Source organism: Ruditapes philippinarum, unplaced genomic scaffold (assembly GCF_026571515.1).
Source record: "Ruditapes philippinarum isolate M1 unplaced genomic scaffold, ASM2657151v2 ctg5405_1_1_1_1, whole genome shotgun sequence".
Lineage (NCBI taxonomy): Eukaryota > Metazoa > Mollusca > Bivalvia > Venerida > Veneridae > Ruditapes > Ruditapes philippinarum.
The window spans coordinates 52,156-73,543 of NW_026855729.1; the positions used below are offsets into that span (position 1 = coordinate 52,156).

Consider the following 21,388-nt stretch of genomic DNA (forward strand, 5'->3'; position numbering starts at 1 on the left):
CATACATTTTAACACGGATTTACATTACTACATGTAATATAAATCCGTGATTTTAAAAGGATATATTAAACAGCTTTTTATACCTCTAAAGATATGCAAAAATTTGAATTAATGTTTTATAAAGAATTATGATGTTATGAGTTTTATCAAAAATCTCTTGTTAGTGATATTTCAATAGAAAAATCTTGTAACGGAAAAAAATGTATTTTCAAAAGCAATAATTGCAATTTGAATTAATATTAAATAAGTCAGCAGTGTTTTAACTTAATTAAATGTCGACAAAATTTTATACAATATATTGAATTTCGTACATTATAAAATGAATTAAAATTTCACGACAAAATATATTTTTTTCTATATATTTCTAACTGGTCAGCAGTTTCCCTATATATCTAACTGGTCAGCAGATTCTACTACATGTGTAATATGTTTAACTGGTCAGCATTTTCTCGCCTGAATGTAAAGAGCGTTAAATTTGCTAACCATATAGAATAAGAAGAGTTTTACGGCTTAAATCAATTTGAAATAACATTAAATTGGTCAGCAGTGCTTTTACTTAATTAAATGTCGACATAATTTTTATAAAATAAATTGAATTTGCATACATAATAAAAATGAATTACAATTTCACGGCAAAATATATTTTTCTCTATATATCTAACTGGTCAGCAGTTTCCCTATATATCTAACTGGTCAGCAGATTCTACTATATATGTTTAACTGGTCAGCATTTTCTCGCCTGAATGTAAAGAGCGTTAAATTTGCTGACCATATAGAATAAGAGAGTTTTACGGCTTAAATCAATTTGAATTAACATTAGATTGGTCAGCAGTGTTTTTTACTTAATTAAATGTCGACAAAATTTTATACAATATATTGAATTTCGTACATTATAAAATGAATTAAAATTTCACGACAAAATATATTTTTCTCTATATATCTAACTGGTCAGCAGTTTCCCTATATATCTAACTGGTCAGCAGATTCTACTATATGTTTAACTGGTCAGCATTTTCTCGCCTGAATGTAAAGAGCGTTAAATTTGCTGACCATATAGAATAAGAGAGTTTTACGGCTTAAATAGATAGATAGATAGATAGTTTTATTCTGGTAAAAAATACATGTCATAAAACAACTACAAATTCAATGTCAACATCAAGAGATACATGTAAACATGAAAGTGCATGTGTTGATGCCATATATTCAATACCAAGGATGACACAAAAAGAAGGCATAAGCCGACTTATTTCCATTGTGGTCCTTAGAATTGATCATATGACACCAGAAAGGCAAAATATTTACTAATTTTTAAGTATTGCACATAAATTATTCAATCACAATTTCTTATAACAATTATTGCACATAAGTATTTCCATCACAAAATTTATCACACATGTATTATAATCATAATTATGACAGATATGTTTGACAATGAACAGGTACTACTAAAAATATGCACTGAACATAAAAAATAAAAATAATATTTGAGTAGAATGACTGGATTGAAAGGACTAAACAGATATTGATTGCATAAAATGTTCCTTAAGAGATTTTTTTAAAAATTATCACGACTTGCTATGAACCTAAGATTGTGTTGGTAACCTGTTCCATTCCTGACAACCATTAAATACAAATGTTTTCTTACCGAAACCCTTAACTCTTGGAATAGAAATAACTGTTACTATCTCTAAATCGAGTGGAGTAAGAATGTACCTCCTTTGCAATTTGAAAAATGCTCATTTAAATAACTAGGTGCACTATTGTTATGTATCTTATGTACATGACCAAGAATAAGGAATTTACCCTCAGATGTACTGGTAACCAACCAACTTCCTCAAAATGAGCCCTCCCTATATGAGTACGGGGACTGAGATTAAGTATAAATCTCACCAACTTATTCTGTGTGGCCTGAAGTCTATTTTTTTAGATTTTGACTCAACCCTAAATACCAGGAGGCACACGCATAATCAAAATGACATTGTATTAATGAAGAAACTAAAAGTTGTTTAGTATACCTATTTAAAAATGAACTTTTTCTATATAAAAACTTAAGTTTTGCATTGGCCTTCTTAATTACCTGGTTGGCTATAGACTCACCAGATAGACATTGATCTAGGTCAGCACCTAAGTATTTAACAGATTTGGTGGATGTTATTGTAGTACCATTACATACAATATTTAGTTGATCACATGACCTAAGTCTTGGTTTAGACGCAAATAAAATAGACTCTGTCTTTCCAAGATGTAAGGAAAGTTTATTATCAGTGAGCCACTTACTCACACTGCTGAGATCATCAGTAAGCTGAGAGGTAATATACTGGATATCTTTACCTGATACTAAAATACCTGAGTCATCAGCATATAGAAGCAATTTATTACGAACCACAGCCTCCATATCATTAACATAAATCAAGAATAGGAGAGGGCCGAGGATCGAACCTTGGGGTACCCCACAAGTTACAATTAAATCAATTTGAATTAACATTAAATTGGTCAGCAGTGTTTTTACTTAATTAAATGTCGACATTATTTTATAAAATATATTAAATTTGCATAATGAGTAACAATTTCGTAGCATTTAGATATATTTTTCTCTATATATCTAACTTTTCAGCAGATTCTACAATATGGTCAGCATTTTAATAACATATTTTTGACTGTTTATTGTATTTTGTCATAGATAAATCAAGAATGACACGTCGCGTGTGAAATCGATTTTAATATGACCTTGGGGCATATCGATCTCTATAAATTATCAGTTTAATGGATATCTGTGGAAACATGTTGTTTATAATGTAATAAAAGCTTATTAACTATAACAATTAGCACATTATTAATTTTTGTTCAATATTACTTATACAATTATACGAACAACAAATAAGGAAACAGAAAATCACTTTATTTCATATTTGCACTAAATACGACATAATAATTATATTTTGTTAAAATATACATAACGTATATGTACATGTATATATTTTTAACCTATGATGCATAGTTTTATACATACTTGAAACAAATTATGATTTTTCGTACATCATATTTTGACTACATTTTTAAAATTTTAACCAATATATAACACATAGAAGAAAATTCATTAAGGTACTTAAATAAAATATTATATCAAAATAAATTGAGAAATATACAGTATATATCAATTGAATTTTTTATAATTAATATGTATCATTTGTAATATTGACATCTTGAAAAAAACATTTTATCAAGTATTTCTCGACCTCGCCTGTAATATCACCAACGGCAATTTGACACCTTCATTGTTTTCCCTTCTTTATCTAACTGGTCAGCAGTTTTCGATAATCCTTCTTTGTTTAACTGGTCAGCAGTTTCCTATATATTCTATATCGTCAGCTAATTCGTCAGCAGTTTAGTGCGACCCCTTCCATGATCGCACCGTTTGTCGGTGAGTTAGTAAATTCTGACCAAGCACCGGTAGACGCACGCACGACAATGCGATACGATATTATTCCAAATGTCGCTTCGCATTGTCGAGTGTCGCTTCGTGTTGTCGAGTATCGCTTCGCGTTGTCGAGTGTCGCTTCGCATTGTCGAGTGTCGCTTCGCAATGTTGAGCGTCGCGGTGTAAAAATCATAAAAATAACGCGACATTTACTCGACATTTTAAAAATGTCGCTTCGCGATGTCGAGTGTCACTTCGCATTGTCGAGCGTCGTATCGCATTGTCGCGTTGTCGTTTCGCATTGTCGAGTGTCGTGGTATGCACTTCTACCAACCTCGACACTCGACAATGCGAAGTGACAATGCGACAACGCGAAGTGACATCGCGACAACGCGAAGTGACATCGCGACAATGCGAAGCGACGCTCGACAATGCGAAGCGACACTCGACAACGCGAAGCGACATTTCGTAAATGTCGCCCTTTTTTACCGCGACATTTCTAGGCGACAGTGCGACATATCGTTTGACACTGTCGAGCGTCGCTTCGCATTGTCGCATATCGCTTCGCGTTGTCGAGCGTCGCTTCGCATTGTCGCGATGTCACTTCGCATTGTTGTGTGTCTACCCTTAGACGCGACGGACGACATTCTAAATGGCACGATAAGGACACCGTACAATTCATTTCATTCGAAACCTTCATTTCAGTTATATGAAGCCGCGAACTATTTGTGATTTTAAGTATCAAACTTTGAATTAACTATCGTTTCTGTTCTTTAAAACTATGGAAAGCCTATTATGTTATTTAAAAAAAGTTGAAAGTGTGCATGAATGAAAAAAGGACAAAATAATTATATTTGAATGTACATAATTACTAAAGAAATGTTGTTTTTTTTACACAGTATCTAAACATTTCAAGAAAAAGCAATTTTCTACACAGTTGTTCAGTGTCGCAAACGGCCATCAACCTTCGGTTTTTTACCTCAATACTCACAATGAGGTGTCACGAATGAAAATATATATTTTGCTTAGACATATTTGACTCCAGCTGATTTTATTCTAAATGACCTTACTATATTAATGTACAGCTTCAGTATATTCACCCTCAAATGCTGAGTTCTAAGATCATTCCCTCGTTTATTTTATAGCAGCGCCGACAAAGACGACGACGGAAGATTCGTGTTTTGGGTTGTTCCGTTGCCAATACGATTCGGGTTGTATAGACCCAAAACTTCTCTGTGATAAGATAGACCACTGCTACGATAGGTCCGACGAAACAAAATGTAGAAAGTGTGAATTAGCTCCCTTTCACTGTCACGTGATTATTTCTTGCCACCAATATAGAGTTTGGCCGTGCGTTCTGATCGGCTCAGTTTCGTGTTTTGAAACAATACTAAAGTCCACCCAATTTTAAAAAAGACTGCTCTGTAGGAGCACATTTGTCTCGGAGCACATTTGTCTCACATGAGACAAATGGGACCCCAAATGTCTACCCCAAAACACTCATTTGTGTGAAAGATGTGCTCCGATCAAGTTTTTTAAGGGACAAGGAAGCACATTTGTCTCGTGTCATTTTTTATGAATTATTTGTCATATATTTTCCCACGGCAGAAATGATTTCGCCTGATGTCAAACGTTGTTTCATAATCGTGCCCACGTGCTTTTACCATCGTTCTATCGCGCTTTCAGCATTATACCATCGTGCATAGCGGTTCAGGGAGACAAAAATAAAATTTATGTCCAAACGGAACACCGTAATCGAGTGATATTTGAACGAAACAATATCGCGACTCGTTTGCATCTCGCAGGGGTTTCGCGTCTCGCCAAGAAAATCCTCCGAGGCAATTTACCGTTAAATAGTATTCCCTAATATATTCTATATAAAATTGAAATTCACTCTATCAAATACATCCTTTGCTCGCAATTTTTCTACTAAAATGTCAAAAGATATCAATGATGAAATTTAATCAGATTAAATTTAGACGTCTACGGGCATGCAGAGTCAAAAAGTAGTGTTAAAAAACCTTTCCGCCATTATGCGCCAAGGCCAGATAGCTCCCGAGCTGGTTCCTTTACCATAGTCAGGTCATTGATAAGCACAGGCACGAAGCAATGCGCGAAATTTTGCTGAGAGACACGAAAAGCGACATCCTGCAAAGCATGAAGCGAGGCACGATATTCTACCGTGAAATCTCGTGGGAAAGGATATTCTGACATTGTGAGATCTCGTGTTACAATATAGTGCCTTTCTTCGTGTCTCGTCGGAATGTCGCTTTTCGCCCGATTATGTGAGGCCCGATATTCCATAATAATGGCATTACCAGAATTCTTTTTGGAACTCATGAACGTTGTAAGTGCTTTTTCAATGGCGGATCTGAAAGCACATCTGTCTAATTTCCAATTTGTCGCAAATATGACTGTTTACGAGCACATCGGTCACACCTCGTGAGACAAATGTGTTCCGAGACAATTGTGCTCCTACACTGCTCCAACTCCAAAATAGGAGGTTAAGGTTGTATCGGATTTTTCTAGAGACAGAAGGAATTTGTGTTTTAAACAATTTAAATTTTTATGTAACTCAGTGCTGTCTCTTATCTTAATATCCAAGGTTAAAGCAGCATTCCTCCAGATTCATACTAATTTTCAAGATTTTTTTTTCAAATGCATTTAAAAGTAGAATATTGTTAAGTGACCAAAGAAAGTAATTTACATATTGCAAACTGCGCTAAAAATCTACGGACATTACCGAACAGCGTCAGAATAATGCAGATATAGCCCTTACTGCGTCAGTCAGGCAGTAGAAATAAGCGCGTTACGACAAAACCAACATAGTGTGTTTGCGACCAGCATGAATCCAGACCAGCCTGCGCATCCGCGCAGTCTGATCAGGATCCATGCTATTCGCTATCAGTTTCTCTACTTGTAATAGGGTTGATAAGCGAACAGCATGGATCCTGATCAGACTGCGCGGATGCGCAGGCTGGTCTGGGTACATGCTGGTCGCAAACCCATTATGTTGGTTTTGTCATGACGCGGCTCAAATATTGTAACATGTAAATTATTTATTAAGTTGTTAATATTTTTACTTTTCTTTTAAATCATTGTACATTTTTCTCAAAAAATAGTTTAGTTAACCTGGTTTGCGTGCGGCTTTAAGAATTTAACATTAGACAAAGATTATTTTCCTCTATGAAACATAATTACACCAGCAACACGTCTTTTTAATCTAGCTTCTGCAGAACAAAAGTGAATATTAAAGAATCTGTCTAATAGAAAGATTGTATTCTTTTTACTTGAATTAAAGTTTATTTTAAAATGTTTTTGTAACAATATTAGAACATTAATACAGTTGAAACCCAATTGTAGTCACTTTAAATGTGTTGGGATCGTAGACCAATTCTTTTTGTATATAAGAACTCAGTTTAAAGGCACACTATGTCCTAGAAATATTTGTTTCCATTCTTTTGATAATGAATTTAGAGCATCTTAGAAGTAAGTTTAACAACTGAGAAAAATAGGCTGTACGTACAGTAATTTGTCGTTTCGGTAGCCTTATATAAACAAATAAGTATTTTGACTTCCATATAATAATACATGTACATAGTTAGAGAGCAAAATAAGCAAAATCCATCTATGTGGCAAATGAGTATTTGCTTTGGAAACTGTTACAAATTACCAAAAATTAAAAGTTTTTAAGAAATAAAAATGAAAGCATTTTTGCGACATGATAGGCCTTTAATACATATTATATAACGTTTGTATACTAGTAAATCACGGCTTTTCGGCCTTACCCGTCAAACTTCGGAAAATGAACACTAACACAACAGTAAAAACACAACAACCGACTATAACACTCGACGAATCAAGAAATTGATACAATATTTAAGTACGGTTCTCAATGTTAGATATATACATATACTTACTATTATCTTATCATAGAGTATTATCACATAGTAAAAATTTTGTGACAATGCGAAAATATAATTAATCGAACATGTTCAATGTTTTCTTTATCAAACGGGCGTTCTTTAGCGTTTTGATTTCTGTTCTATAAAAGAAGAAGTACGATTAAGGTAATGTACGAGATAACGGGAATTCGACCTTGTGATTCTCGGTCAGGGCTAGCAAACTGTTATCTCCGCACTTAATAAGATTAATAAATAAAACATTTGATTCTTTAATAAGATTTATTCATCGAGTATTTCGCGAATAAGTTAAAATGTTCAAATGAGTATGCTGAGATTCGATTCGATGCCATTGAAAGTGTTCACGTTAGTTATCCAATAATCTTTTTGACGTCATACACAACGCATGTCTTTTCATTGGGGTGAAAAACTTGCGGTTCTTTCTCACTTTTGCATTGACCTTGAAGTATGACTCGTTCTTCTTCGCATGTTACGTAATCCGGCGTCCATTCACGACCAACCCATGGATTCAGTCCGTCCGGAAGCCCGGTGCATGTTGGGAACCGGATGTTACATGGAATGCATTGAGCAGACGAACATTGAAGAGCTTTGTAATCGCCTGTAAAATTCATTATTGCGTCAGTAATCACATTTTTTTTTAAATATTAGGTATATACCCCATTGTTTTTGAACCATAAAATAAAATGCGAATTCTTGTATTATCATACATATTCAAGAAAACTTTTACAGTTATGAGATAAGCGTAAGATCAACGCAAACGTTAAAGGCACATTTTGCTTCAAAAACATTTTTTTTCTTTGGAAAGGGAAACTTTCAGTTATCTTATATCTAAAAAATGTTTCAGAGCACGTACAAAGTTTTTGAAAAGTTCAATTTAAGTCATTTCTGAGGTTTAATGGGCTTTATAAAAATGACCAATATATTCAAATTTAGATCGTTAAAATTAAGTGGCAAAAATTAATAAAACAATAATTATCATGAACGTGTTATCAAATATTGACTTACAAGGACTTTTTGGTACAATTTGTCCTGGATCGCACTTGACATCTTTGAAAATGTTCACATTTTCCGGACTTAACATTAAATAGAAAAGGGTATGTGCATTCTTGGGACACCATTGTAGTGTTTACCATCTGGTAAAATCACACATTCCGAGTACATCGCACAATTAGTTTCATCTTGTAATTTGCTCCCTTCTTTGCATGATGATGCAATATTCAATGGCGTAATTTCAACATCGTGTAAAATTATCCGTTCCAATTCCGTACCTGAAAGCAAATATACAAATATAGATGAATCGATTTATAAATAAATAAATATATATACTTATGTAAGTACTGAATCTGTTAATGGAGGAAAGGCCCAAAATCCCCCGCTGGTTAAAGAAAGCGTAAAAACATCAGTCGGTTTTAACCCAATCCCCCAGTTTTTTTTTATCAAAGTTTTAAACACTAAAATGTATCACTTTGGGTTGTGGGAAAAATTAGATTCGGGAAATTTTATTAACTTTTTTTTAAACTGGGAATAAAATAAAAAACACTGTATCATAATAAAATTAGTCCCGAAAATTTCAAATCAACCCTAAACAACAACATCTTTTTTAAAAACAAAACCAATTTCCCCAAAATAAATATTTGTGTGCTGATGAATTGGTTTCGATGTGTTTCTTTATTAACTTTACAAAAAAAGAAAAAAAGAAAAGAAAACCGCACTATTCTTAACACGTCTTTAGACATCAGACAGACAGACAAACAGACAGACAGACAGACAGAAACGTTTTACTCTCGTTCACTGTAAATTTTTTTTTCCTTGGAAATAAATTTGGGTTTCCCCAATTAAAAAAGAAATTTAAAGGGGCACGATTAACATGGGCAGTGTTATAAAAAATTTAAATTTAAAGGGGAAGTTTTGCCAATAGGGAAAGGGAGAGGGTCGTAAAATAACAATTTCTTTTTTTTCTAAAACTTAAAAGAAAATTTCTATGAAAGATCTTTGGAAACCAAAAAAATTTTTTTACAGAATTTATTGAAACCCCACGAAATCCTTTCTGAAAATTTTTTAAATTTTAAGAAAGGGGTTCAAATTTTAATTGAAAAACTGCTAATAGTGTATAGAGTTGAAAACATAACATTAATTACTTTGGAAAGAAGCCGGAAAACATGTTTTTTTTTTTATTTAAAAAGGGGTGTGTAGAGTTATAAAAAATTTTTTTTAAAAATCCAATTTTAGCATTGGGATATCCACAAACTGTGAAGGGAAAAATAAAAGACTAAATTTTGTAAAAAAAACTTTTCAATCATCAAAATTTTTAAACCAGGGAGGAAAAGCAAGAAACGTCAAACTTTAACTTTAAAACCCCGTATCCATCAGGACATGTTTCGAAAAAACTTTTCCCGGGAAGACACAAGTATGCCCCTAGAGCAATTTGTCCGGAAAGACGGGAAAACCCCAATACTACGCCCCCCTTTTATTTTTTACAAAAGTTCGGATTGAACGCTGAGACTGAAAATTTAAAAACAAATAGCGCAAAAAAAAAGAAAAGTGGGCCATTATTTTTTTTTAAATTTTTGAAATTTAAACTATTAAATGAATTTATAAGGAAACTTAAAATGGTTTTGGGAAAAAAACAACACCCCGTCGAATGATGAACCACCAGCTGCCCGCGTTCTATTTATACTGATTGGGATTAAACTAGAACTCGCCCACCTACTTGAAAATGTCATAGCTATTTTTGAAAATTGAGCAGGAGTGCTGATGAATAAAGTAAATAAATCCTTGACAAAATCTAAAGATTACATAAGTTTATGTCATGTTTGTATCATTTCAAACCCCATCCTATCGTTTCAAGTTAGCGTGGTCATTGTATGAGTATTTTTGATAAGGGTAGTGTGAAATATTTGATACTTCATGACCATGTCTCATGCAACTAAATAATCTTTATTTGTTTTAACGAGGCTGTATGGTGGCTTAATTAGCGTTAACGTTACAACCAGGTTATGTTAGGGATGTGGAATAATTAAAAGTTAAATCAATGACGCAAATACACTGTTATGTACCATTCAAGTGTTTTAGTATTCTGCGTAAATAAAAGTTCAATTTGTAGGACGATTCTTTTTTATCTTTACCTCAATTAAAATATAAAAATGTGCTTCTTAAGCTTGGTTTTAACCATGCAGATGGCTTCATTTAGTTTCATTTATTATATATGATGTTTGTAGAAAGCTATAATTTATAACTTGATATGATTTATAATTAGTATTACATTTTATGTTGATTTCACGATGTATGATTAGTCTCTTATAATTCAATATTTGAATAGTCATGTACTGTTTGTGTACTGTTTGTGGTATAACAGGAGCTTCCGAATTTTAAAATTGTGTATGTACATGAATGAGAGACTTAAATAGAAATATCGATACCTTACATATTTACTAGTATTACTGAATAGTAAAATATTTATTTCTAAATGACAAACACAAAGTATATAATTATATAAGAATTTATTTTAGAATACATCCGGGCGGTATCCACATGCGTACACAGTACGTTTAACAAATCAGCATATAAGATGGCCAATGTCAAAACTTTATTAAACATATACCATTAAAACTATAACTAAAACTACTATCACTTAGTGACAAATAAATCAACATATCTCAAATCGTAATGATATATCTAGTAAGCAAATACTTAGGAAAGATATCATCATATCAATAAGTGTATACAACACAAAACAAAACTAGAACTGCCACTGTCATGGCGTAAATACCCCCGCATATCACTTTGTCAGAATCAACAGTGCTCATTAAGAGCTCAAGGACAACCTCCCAACCAAATCTTAGAGTAGTAAGCAAGTGTATTGCTAACTTATGTATTCTACATGTTTAAGTGGAGAAGTCAAAGAGACCTTTACCTTTAACCTACTGACCTCAAAACTGAAACTGCCACTGCATGACTTGAATACCCCCTCCCATTCGTGGGGCCTTGTCTGTGGATGTTTTATGATGAATATATGAGAACATAATTATATGCTTCAAATGTGAAAATATCAAAATCAATACACTATTGACAGGCATTCTTAAGCATTTGAGCAGACAAGTTTATTGTAGTAAAAGCCCCTGTGACCTTGACCTTTGACACAGTCACTTAAAAATCAATAGGTTTTTTATTTGTTTGGGTCGTCAGACCAAACAAATAATGGTAGCGAAATTTCAGAGTCTAATGTTTTTAATTGCAAATGCCGAAAGTAGTCCACTTTTTTGAAGCGGTTACTTCCCTTTTGTATGTACACTAAAGCCGAAAAATTCAGGGGAGATCACTGCGTAAAGATGGTCAAAGACAGGCGCAATCAATTTTCAAGCAAAGTAATTCCCGAATGGTCGAAGATTTCTAATATTGTTTTATTGTATTTTCTGATCGAAAATAACTAAATACAAAGCGGACATTCAATCTCTGACACAGAAGTTTACGACAAACCTAACAACAAGTAGTTCTCAAAACAGCTTAAAACTAGCGATTTAAAAGAAAGAAATATTTTATTTTGTTACAAGTATCCAACAAAATTACAATGCATTTAAAGTTAAACAATAGCGTTGGCTTATAGAATTGTCAATAAATGCACAATCACAAATTACGCGGATGAATATGATTTTATCAATGAAAATACTATTTTTAGCCATGTCGATTACCGAATACTACACAAACCGAGTAGTGGAATATATAGATTCTACATGTCGGACTGTTTGGGCGAGAGGATTTTCGCTAAAATATTTACTTCAATTTTAAACAACAGGTTTACCCTGAACAAAATACCTCGAAATTAATAAGGATTACAAACCCGAACTGCAATGGAAGATCTAAATATAGAATGACTTGATATTATTCAGACAAGTAATGTATAATTACTCCGTGGTACAGTGGTAACGTGCTCGCCTTGTGAGTGAGAGGTCTCGATTTCGAATCCCAGTCGAGGAAACTTTTTTTTTTGTAAAATTTTTTTTTTAAGTGTTTTTGTTAAGGAAGTAGCCATGATATACAAGGATAAAGTGTGGCTGTCGTAAAAAAAGAACATAAATGATTTTTGATGCAACTCTAGTTATGCAGAATTCCGTATGTATCAAACTCTGGTGCCTTACAAAAGGAAATATAATACATAAAAATAAACTTATACAGGAAAATGCATACAGATATACAGTACAATTTAGATTGCAAAGATCAGAAAATACCACAGAACTTGCAGCCCTTTGATTATTTATAAATATGCATGCTTATAGTAAGCTCCAGGATTATTTACATCTGTGTTAAACAACAGTTAAAGTCGTTACAAGCCCTAATTTAGAATAATATGGTTTTCTTCAGACCGTTCACATATAAATTCACCGTGGCTGAAGGGTTTTCGGGCTCGCTTAGGAAGCGAGAGGTCTGGAGTTCAAATCCCAGTAAAGGTAACTCATTTTTTTAAATTGTTAAAGTCAAATAAACATTGGATTGAATATCAGTGTTGCAATTAGTCTTATAGCCCATTTACTACAATTAAAACGCTGGAAAGCATTGGTGGCACTAAACATATAATCTCACAACCTGCACCTTTCTTACATTCTGAGACCCAAACAAATTCAGCGCCTTCTGTGCTTTGATTTTTTTACATGATGGGACTGGTAATAACTTTTCGAGAAAAATGTTCCATTTGATGTATATTTATACAAGTACACGCCTGGTACTGACAGACAGAGCTACCTCATTCGAAGGTATACGGTAAATCGCTCTATCGCTACTACCGTGCTAGTGCATGTCGCTAAAATCAAGTGTCAAGTGTTTTAATTTTTTATATATTTTATAAACTCCATACCAAATATCAAAATTCGGAGAATGCTATGTCATGTAGATTTGATTATAGTTTCCAGAAAACGTAAAGTTGTTATAATTGTGTTTGAAATGTAGTTGTGGCGGCGTTTCCGAGTTAGCGAATTCAGCGTTGAAATGGACCGTTTCATGAAACAAATTATTTTTCCTCCAATGTTCATCTAAACAGCGATTCAGATTAAAAATAGGGACATTTTTTATAATTCTATACCAAAATTCAATTATTTGAATTTTGCGATAAATAGAAAAATCTGCCAAATTCACAAAGTGCTGTCGAAGTTTGTTTCCAGACGAAAGTCTAAAACTAGTTAAACCATTTTAAGAGAACTATAGAAACAGAGTTAGTTAAGATATGAAAGCCCCATACCTCTGATAAGAAAAAAATGGTAAAAATGAAATTATCGAATAGTCTCATCTTTTAGGATACATTCAAGGAAATATGATCAAATAAGGAATTCAGCAAAAACAATTCAGTTTGTTCAAAAGCCTTCTTTAGAATCAGAAAATAACACTGTGTCATCAGCTTATTATAAAACTAATATTTGTTTATCACCTTATGTGAAATAACCAAATTGAATGGTATATTGAAGAAAATTTATGTGATTTGACTCGTAATTCGTAATTAAGTATAATTAAGCTATGCCATTTGCGAGAATCATGGCTCTCTCGATGAAATAAAATCCATCTAGGCACAAAAGCAAACCAAAATTTTATATCTTCTATAATTATCAAGTTACTAATTGATACTTCATTGTCAATGTAAGTAACACGTTATTGCTACAGTATCCTGAAAAATATATAGTGTATGGCGACAAAACCGATATTATCTACAATATATGACTTAGCAACTGAAAGCATTTCTTTCATAAACACTAGTGGATTGCTAGTGTGTGGATCTTTGGAAAACCAAAAAATATGTCGGCAGATATTCAGCCAGATATTGGGAGACAGCCTGCTTTTGTTGGAATAATGTTAACATTGTGCGTCATAGGTAATAGATTACAACTTATTTAGCTGCATTTTAATTCCATATATTAAAGTTCCATAATGCATCAGATATGATTTTATTTTTTAAATTTTTTTTTTAATTTTCATGCACTTTTATAATATCCAAAAAGTTACTTATTGGGCAATTACGTAACCATCTTTTTCGTCTGTTGCTTTTTTTTCGCAATGAATGCATTTAAAATTTATTATAAGTATTTTGAATGGACGTCAAAATATTACTTTGTTTACGTTTTGCTTCTTTTATGACAAATTATTTCACATTTATCGCTATAGTGTATCTAACGTGTCTCTAAAACCATTATTTAAACATTATAAAATTGATAAGAGGTAAAAATTTATTTGTTTTTGAGGCTTAATGTGTCTTTATAGATGCATACCTCCATTTGCGTCAAATAACATCAACCTTGAGAAAAATTAACTAAGATTGAAAAGTAAAAAGATTCAAGATGCAAGAAATAATTTACCTGTTATGTGCGATTTATGATTGATTTTATAGTATTAAAAATCACCATATTTCTACTGTATGATTATTGAAGTAAAATCTACTATTTTGACCTTCTTTTTTGGTAATTAAAATAGAATGAAAGTGGCGTTTGTATTGTATATATTACTTTCTTTGTACACTAAACAAAGTAGTATCTTGACTAATTCACTATAATTATATCAATTGCAAACAGAGCAAAAGTTAGTTCATCTATGTGGCACATAAATATTTTTTGGAAACTGTAACAAATTTCCAAAAATATTAGTTTTTGAAAAATAAAAATAAAAGCATTTCTGGGGCATAATGGACCTTTACATGAGTACGCTTGAAATCAAATTATTTAGTAACTTGTATTATATATATAAATTACTTGAAATAGCAATTTAACATTACTTTTATCTTTTCAGCTGTGTTGCTCAACTTGTTGGTGATCCTTGCAGTTGTTAAGTTTGGTCGAGGCCGTTCGTCCATCGACATATTTGTCTCAAACTTGGCTGTAAGTGACATCCTACATGCGGGCATTGTCACGCCAATTTACTTCAAAAACGTGACCGTGTATCACAAAAATTTCTACGGAGGTAAAATTTGTTTTTGAAAAAATTTAATGCTGTGCATTTAAAGGCCTATTATGCCCCAGTAATGCTTTCTTTCCTTTTTTGGTATTCTTCTATAGTTTCCAGAAAAAGTAACTCGTGGCCAGTTACATGAACTGTCTTCTTCTTCTGTCGCTTTTTTGGCAATAGGCATTTAAATGGTGACTTAGTATTCTGATTTGATTTACTGTTTGTTTACATTTTGCTGAATTTATAACATATTATGTTACATTTAGCGCTATTTTATTCAGCTAACAAGCATCTGGCATGCTCTATAACAATTTTTTAAACGTTATATAACTGTTTAACATTTATAAAGAAGTTTCTGAAGGATAATGTGCCTTTAAGCATTCATTTTGCTTATTTTTATACAGTGTTACCATTAGCTTATTTACCATGCTGCTTATAGGTTAATACTAAATTTTATAAATTTATATAAAAAAAAAAAACAATTTCTTACAAACTTATGTGTTCCATGATATTTATAGTAACAAATACGCTATCTATAGACGTTTCCGTTATCCTTTTACCTTTTAGATATAATTTTCCATTCAAAGCTCTTATATATATTATAGGGATTCTTTTTCCATTAGATCACTGATACGGCTGCTGATTTCAGTTTATCATTTTATAAATCAAATCAGTTTACCATTTTGAATATTTTATGGAAAAATAAACCTTTGAAATTCATCTCTGGAAATAATTCCTCTTTTCAGGCGGATTTGTTTGTAAACTGACCATGTTCATCCCGTTGCTAAGCATACTTGGAGGGACTTTAACCATGGTTGCCATCTCTCTTGACAGATATAGAATGTATGTTACCAAGAAACAACCTATCACTCGACGCCAAGCCCTTTTTGTTGTTGCGCTCATTTGGATAACCGCGTTCTTAATCTCGTCACCCCACTTTTACGAATATAATGTTTATGAAGACGCAGATGAGAAAAATCAGAATCACACGTATACGGCATGTGGATCTGAAGGCATTGCAGAAAATTTTGAGACAATCTACGCATCTTGTGTCGTGACCTTGGCATTTCTCGTTCCGGTCCTCGTTTTAGCCATCTGCTACACAAAAGTCATGATTCACGTGCGGAAACATAGCAGACGACTTCGATGTACTCAGAGTATTCCGACTAATGCCTCATGTTCTACTGAAAGCATTACCACGACAAATAGGATGGTGTCCGCGGAGAAAATTCGCAAGCTGAATATGCTGATACTGATTTCAACAACATTTATCGCCCTTTGGACACCATACTTCATCATGTTCGCATTAACGGTAATTCTTTAAACTTTAATTCTTTAAACGTTATCTTAACATGCGTGTATAGCTAAATTATGTTATTCTTTATCGTTTTTGAAAATTTTATTTAAAATTTAAAAAAAAAATGAAGAATGTTTTTTCTTGTTCTTTCTTGCACCTTGTGTTGCAAGATACGCATACAAATGCATTTCTGTTGACACAAACAGTTGAGTTATTTCATTATATTTCTTTAATGAATTTATTGTTATTTGCATGTGCAGATCTAGCATTGATCAAAATTTTGCACTGAAAGTCAAGATCCATACTTCAATCTTTTGAATTAGCAAACTTTTGTGTTTCATGTAAAACTGCCCTTAGGCGAGAGACATTGGTAACTCTGTTACAAATTCTTGTTCCTTTACATCCAAACTCCAAATTGGGGTAAACTAGCATACATAATCAGCCCAATGATTATTTTGAATTTGCGTTGAAGTATGGGGGAGCATTGTTGTAGTAATCAGCATTTAAGACTTATTGAATTACAAGTAGTATTATAATATATTTGTTCGTTAAAGGAACTTCACTGAGGTCCTAACTCATAAAAAGATAAAATTTGAAATTCGTACCTAGATCAGCTGGGGCACATACAACAAAGTGACATAAAGATATAACTTAGAAATATATTCGGAAATAAGTTGAAAATCGTTATTTGTGCTATTCATAGCCTTTTCAATTTTGCGTCATTTTTCACAATAAGAATAAATCATTTTACTGGAAAAACGAAGTGAATAAATGAACTGAGATTTTGCACAACCAAGGTAGATCTACATCAATTGGAACAGTAAAATTACTTCCACTCCAATAACGTCAAAAAAAAAACTCTGTGGGGTCATTTAATATTTGAGACAGTTTGATAATCATGGATATTTGTTATTCTTTCAGGAGATTACCGGTACAGACGATACTGCTCACTTTTTGGAGTGGCCTCATGTGGTAAACCGGACAATGACTGTACTGAGTACAATCTCAAATCCACTGATATACCTGGTGTACAGCAAAACATGTAGACAGACTATTCTTGACATCTTAACATGCACTTCAATCCGTGAGCCTCAGGTGGAAGGAACAGTAGGTGAACCAAGTCACAAGGTGGGCCCGGCGAATGAGAACTGGAATGCAAGTGAATATGGAAGGACAGATGTAATAAAAGTCAATATTTAAAATGCGACGTAGTATTTGTCGACTTCTCGAGGTTTGATTGTGAACCGTTTCACACATAGTTGATAATGAGTTATGGCGTTGACAGTTTCATTAGTGTTGTTGTTCTTGCTGCTGTTGTATTTATTTTACCTAAGTTATCAATAACACCAGATTTGATGCAGCTTGTATTATTTATTGAATGCTTCTTTTGTTTCATCCAAATAAATTACCATTCCAATTTTAGAAACTTCTAGAGAGGCAAAATGAAAAGCAATGTTTTGAGTCATATCTTGATTGAAGTTTTTTCTTAGCACTGCTCATTTAGGCCCCGCATCAAGACAGTTAATTAAAAAACATTGAAATTGACAAAGAACGGTTTTAAATGATGAAATGGTCACGTCGTTTAAAGAATTTGAATGCGATATTTTTGACGCTCATTGTTTTGTATCTAGAGATTAATAACTTGGTTGCTGACCTCAGGTCATTAAAAGAAGCAATCTTGGAACTCATTCATTATCCCCTTTGTTCACCACGTTTAGTTTTGCCAGACATTCATGTATTCCCTTAGTGGCTAAAAATCATTTATTTAATATCGATGTTTGGAAAAATAATGACGATACGCATATTTGACTCTGTGGAAAGGTTTTTTTCTTATTAAAAAGGAATGTAACATTGCAGCCCTTCAACAATGATTATATAAAGTATGTAAACCACGTTAAAAGATATTTTCAAATATAATACAAAATGATTCAAAGTTTATTTCAATCAGAACCATTAGGCTTAAAAGCCCATGAGGCATACACATACAAAACTTTATTACGAACAGTTTATACATTTAACAATAATTTCATTATAACAATATATCATGCAAATATAATTTACTTTGGAGAAGGTTTTTTCAACCTTATTCACACTTACCAATTGTGACATATTTCGAACTAAATTTCAGGTTACCTCTTTCCAGTTTTAAAGTCAACCTTTTAAGGAAACGAAACATAAAGGTGACTGACTGGAGTGAACATAATATTAAGATAAACTACATGACCAATGTACTTTTTTCTGTGTGATAAGACTATTGTGCTACATATGAAAGACAACTTAACACAATACACATAAATATCCATTATATAAATTATTGTATAAATGTCTCCATAAATGTGAGACATAACTTTTAGATCTTTCCACAATTATGAAACACTGATATGTGTATAATAACAATTCTAACACGGTTCACACCATTGATAGATCTTTTATTTGAATTACAATAGATTTAACCACAAATATTGACGTGCTCTTTTGTTAACAAATATGTAGTGGTGCTTTTTTTATTGTAACCACTTATCTGATAATAAGAATAAGACGGGTCAGGGATCTATGCATTCCCGTATCAAACATATTGGGCATTCAAGACGTGCATTACACGATACATGCACATCATAAAGCTCGAATATGACTTGAGTATACCACTTGACCCTTGGAAAATTACTTCTTCACTAAATGATGTTTAACGTATTTTTATTAATTCGATTTTATAAGTATCTTTAAACAGAAATACGGAATAATAACTGAATTTTCTTGCATAATAGTATAATAATGCAACGTTTATCTTTACATGTTTTGTAATGAAAGTGGATTGGTCTTTAATTGGCACACTATTCATATATATTTCAAATATTGATAAAAACAAAAGATTTGTTTTATTCCAAAAATATTCTAAAAATAATTCTCTTGATAATTAAACGTTAGTGATATGTTTAAGCATGATCATTTATGTAACGAAAAATAATATTTTGTTCTAGCAAAAAAATAATTATTTATTGATAAATATTGATGTAAAAGATATGCAATATTGGATCATGTATCTCACACGTATTTACAATACCATTATATAATTCTTTTGTGGTTTATTCATACACTACCTATATAATTATTTATGGTATAACAGACAATTTTTATGAAAAACAAGGCCATTATGAAAACACTAAATTATTAACATTATATTCTTTATAGACCAAACCACATTATCGGCCTTCGTGCGTGATTATATATCAGCGTGTGTGAACTTGAACCTTGCATAATTCTTCAACAATGCAATAAAAAAGTGATCTATATCTACTTCCTAATTAGTACCCGAGAGACTACATATGAAACCGTCATATTTGGAATAGCGCGTTTGGCGATATCAATATTGTATTTAGATATATATCAAATTTTAGGGAACTCGATATAGGAACAAAAGCCTCAAAATCATATAATTTGGACTTATATTTTGGTGATAGGAAATATAGAAACTATTTTATTTATTTTATCTTAGAAGATGAATTTCACTTCATTTAAGAATTTTCGCTTCATGCTGAACTACGAAAAGATATATCAAATCACTTTTTGAAAAGGGCAAATATACCTAAATGTATTGCATTAATGAAATAAGAAAATGAAAAAGAATTAGAATCTAATCAATGATTTTTTTAAAGAAAGCATTCGATGTACGAGATACAACTCTTTTTAACTAATAAAACAAATTGTTTGTCCCGAACGCTGCTAAATATTTGTGAATACTATATACAAGTGCATATAATTTTGTTTTATTTTGTGTTTTAAACCCTTATTGATAGGATGGTATCTTTCCTAAGTATTTGTTTATTAGAAATATCATAATGATTCGAAATATGTTGATTTATTTGACACTAAGTGATAGATTTTTTAGTTAACGATTTAAAGATATATGTTTAATAAAGTTTTGACATTGGCCATTTGACTATATTATATGCTGATTTGTTAAACGTACTGTGTACGAATGTCGCTACAGACCGGATGTATTCTGGAATAAAGTCTTATATAATTATATACTTTGTGTTTGTCATTTAGAAATAAATATTTTACTATTCAGTTATACTAGTAAATATGTAATGTATCGATATATTTATTTAAGTCTCTCGTTCATGTACATACACAATTTTAAATTCGGAAGCTCCCGTTATATACCACAAACAGTACACAAACAGTACATGACTATTCAAATATTGAATTATAAGAGTTTAGTTAAGACTAGTTATGCATCGTAATATCAACATAAAATGTAATTCTAATTATAAATCATATCCAGTTATAAATTATAGCTTTCTACAAACATCATATATAATATATGAAAATAAATGAAGCATGGTAAAAACCAAGCTTAAGAAGCACAGTTTTATATTTTAATTGAGGTTAAGATAACAAAGAAACGTCCTACAAATTAACCTTTTATTTACGCAGAATACTAAAACACTTGAATGGTACATAACAGTGTATTTACGCCATTAGGTTAACTTTTAATTATTCCACATCCCTAACATAACCTGGTTGTAACGTTAACGCTAATTAAGCCTCCATACAGCCTCGTTAAATCAAATAAAGATTATTTAGTTGCATGGGACATGGTCATGAAGTATCAAATATTTCACACTCCCCTTATCAAAAATACTCAAACAATGACCACGCTAACTTCAAACGATAGGATGGGGTTTTAAATGATACAAGCAAGACATAAACTTATGTAATCTTTAGATTTTATCAAGGATTTATTTACTTTATTTATCAATTAGTGAGGCAAGCACTCCTGTTCAATTTTCAAAAATAGGTATGACATTTTCAAGTAGGTGGGCGAGTTCT

The 21,388-nt window shown here is 32.1% G+C and overlaps 1 protein-coding gene across 1 annotated transcript; it reads left to right on the top strand.

Annotated features, from left to right (window-relative positions):
* The first annotated feature begins 14,118 nt into the window (after positions 1-14,118).
* LOC132744239 (neuropeptide receptor 22-like) lies at positions 14,119-18,609 on the top strand. The gene is made up of 4 exons (XM_060732889.1): positions 14,119-14,194; positions 15,103-15,273; positions 16,005-16,570; positions 17,477-18,609. Exons 1-4 carry the CDS (start codon positions 14,119-14,121, stop codon positions 17,753-17,755), a joined length of 1,092 nt encoding a protein of 363 aa, XP_060588872.1. The 3' UTR covers positions 17,756-18,609.
* The last annotated feature ends 2,779 nt before the right edge of the window (positions 18,610-21,388 follow it).

Excerpts from the sequence above, each read along its gene's own strand:
- LOC132744239 (XM_060732889.1), top strand. The coding sequence starts at position 14,119 with ATGTCGGCAGATATTCAGCCAGATATTGGGAGACAGCCTGCTTTTGTT. Across the intron at positions 15,274-16,004 it reads TCACAAAAATTTCTACGGAG|GCGGATTTGTTTGTAAACTG; the intron begins GTAAAATTTGTT and ends TCCTCTTTTCAG. Across the intron at positions 16,571-17,476 it reads TCATCATGTTCGCATTAACG|GAGATTACCGGTACAGACGA; the intron begins GTAATTCTTTAA and ends TTATTCTTTCAG.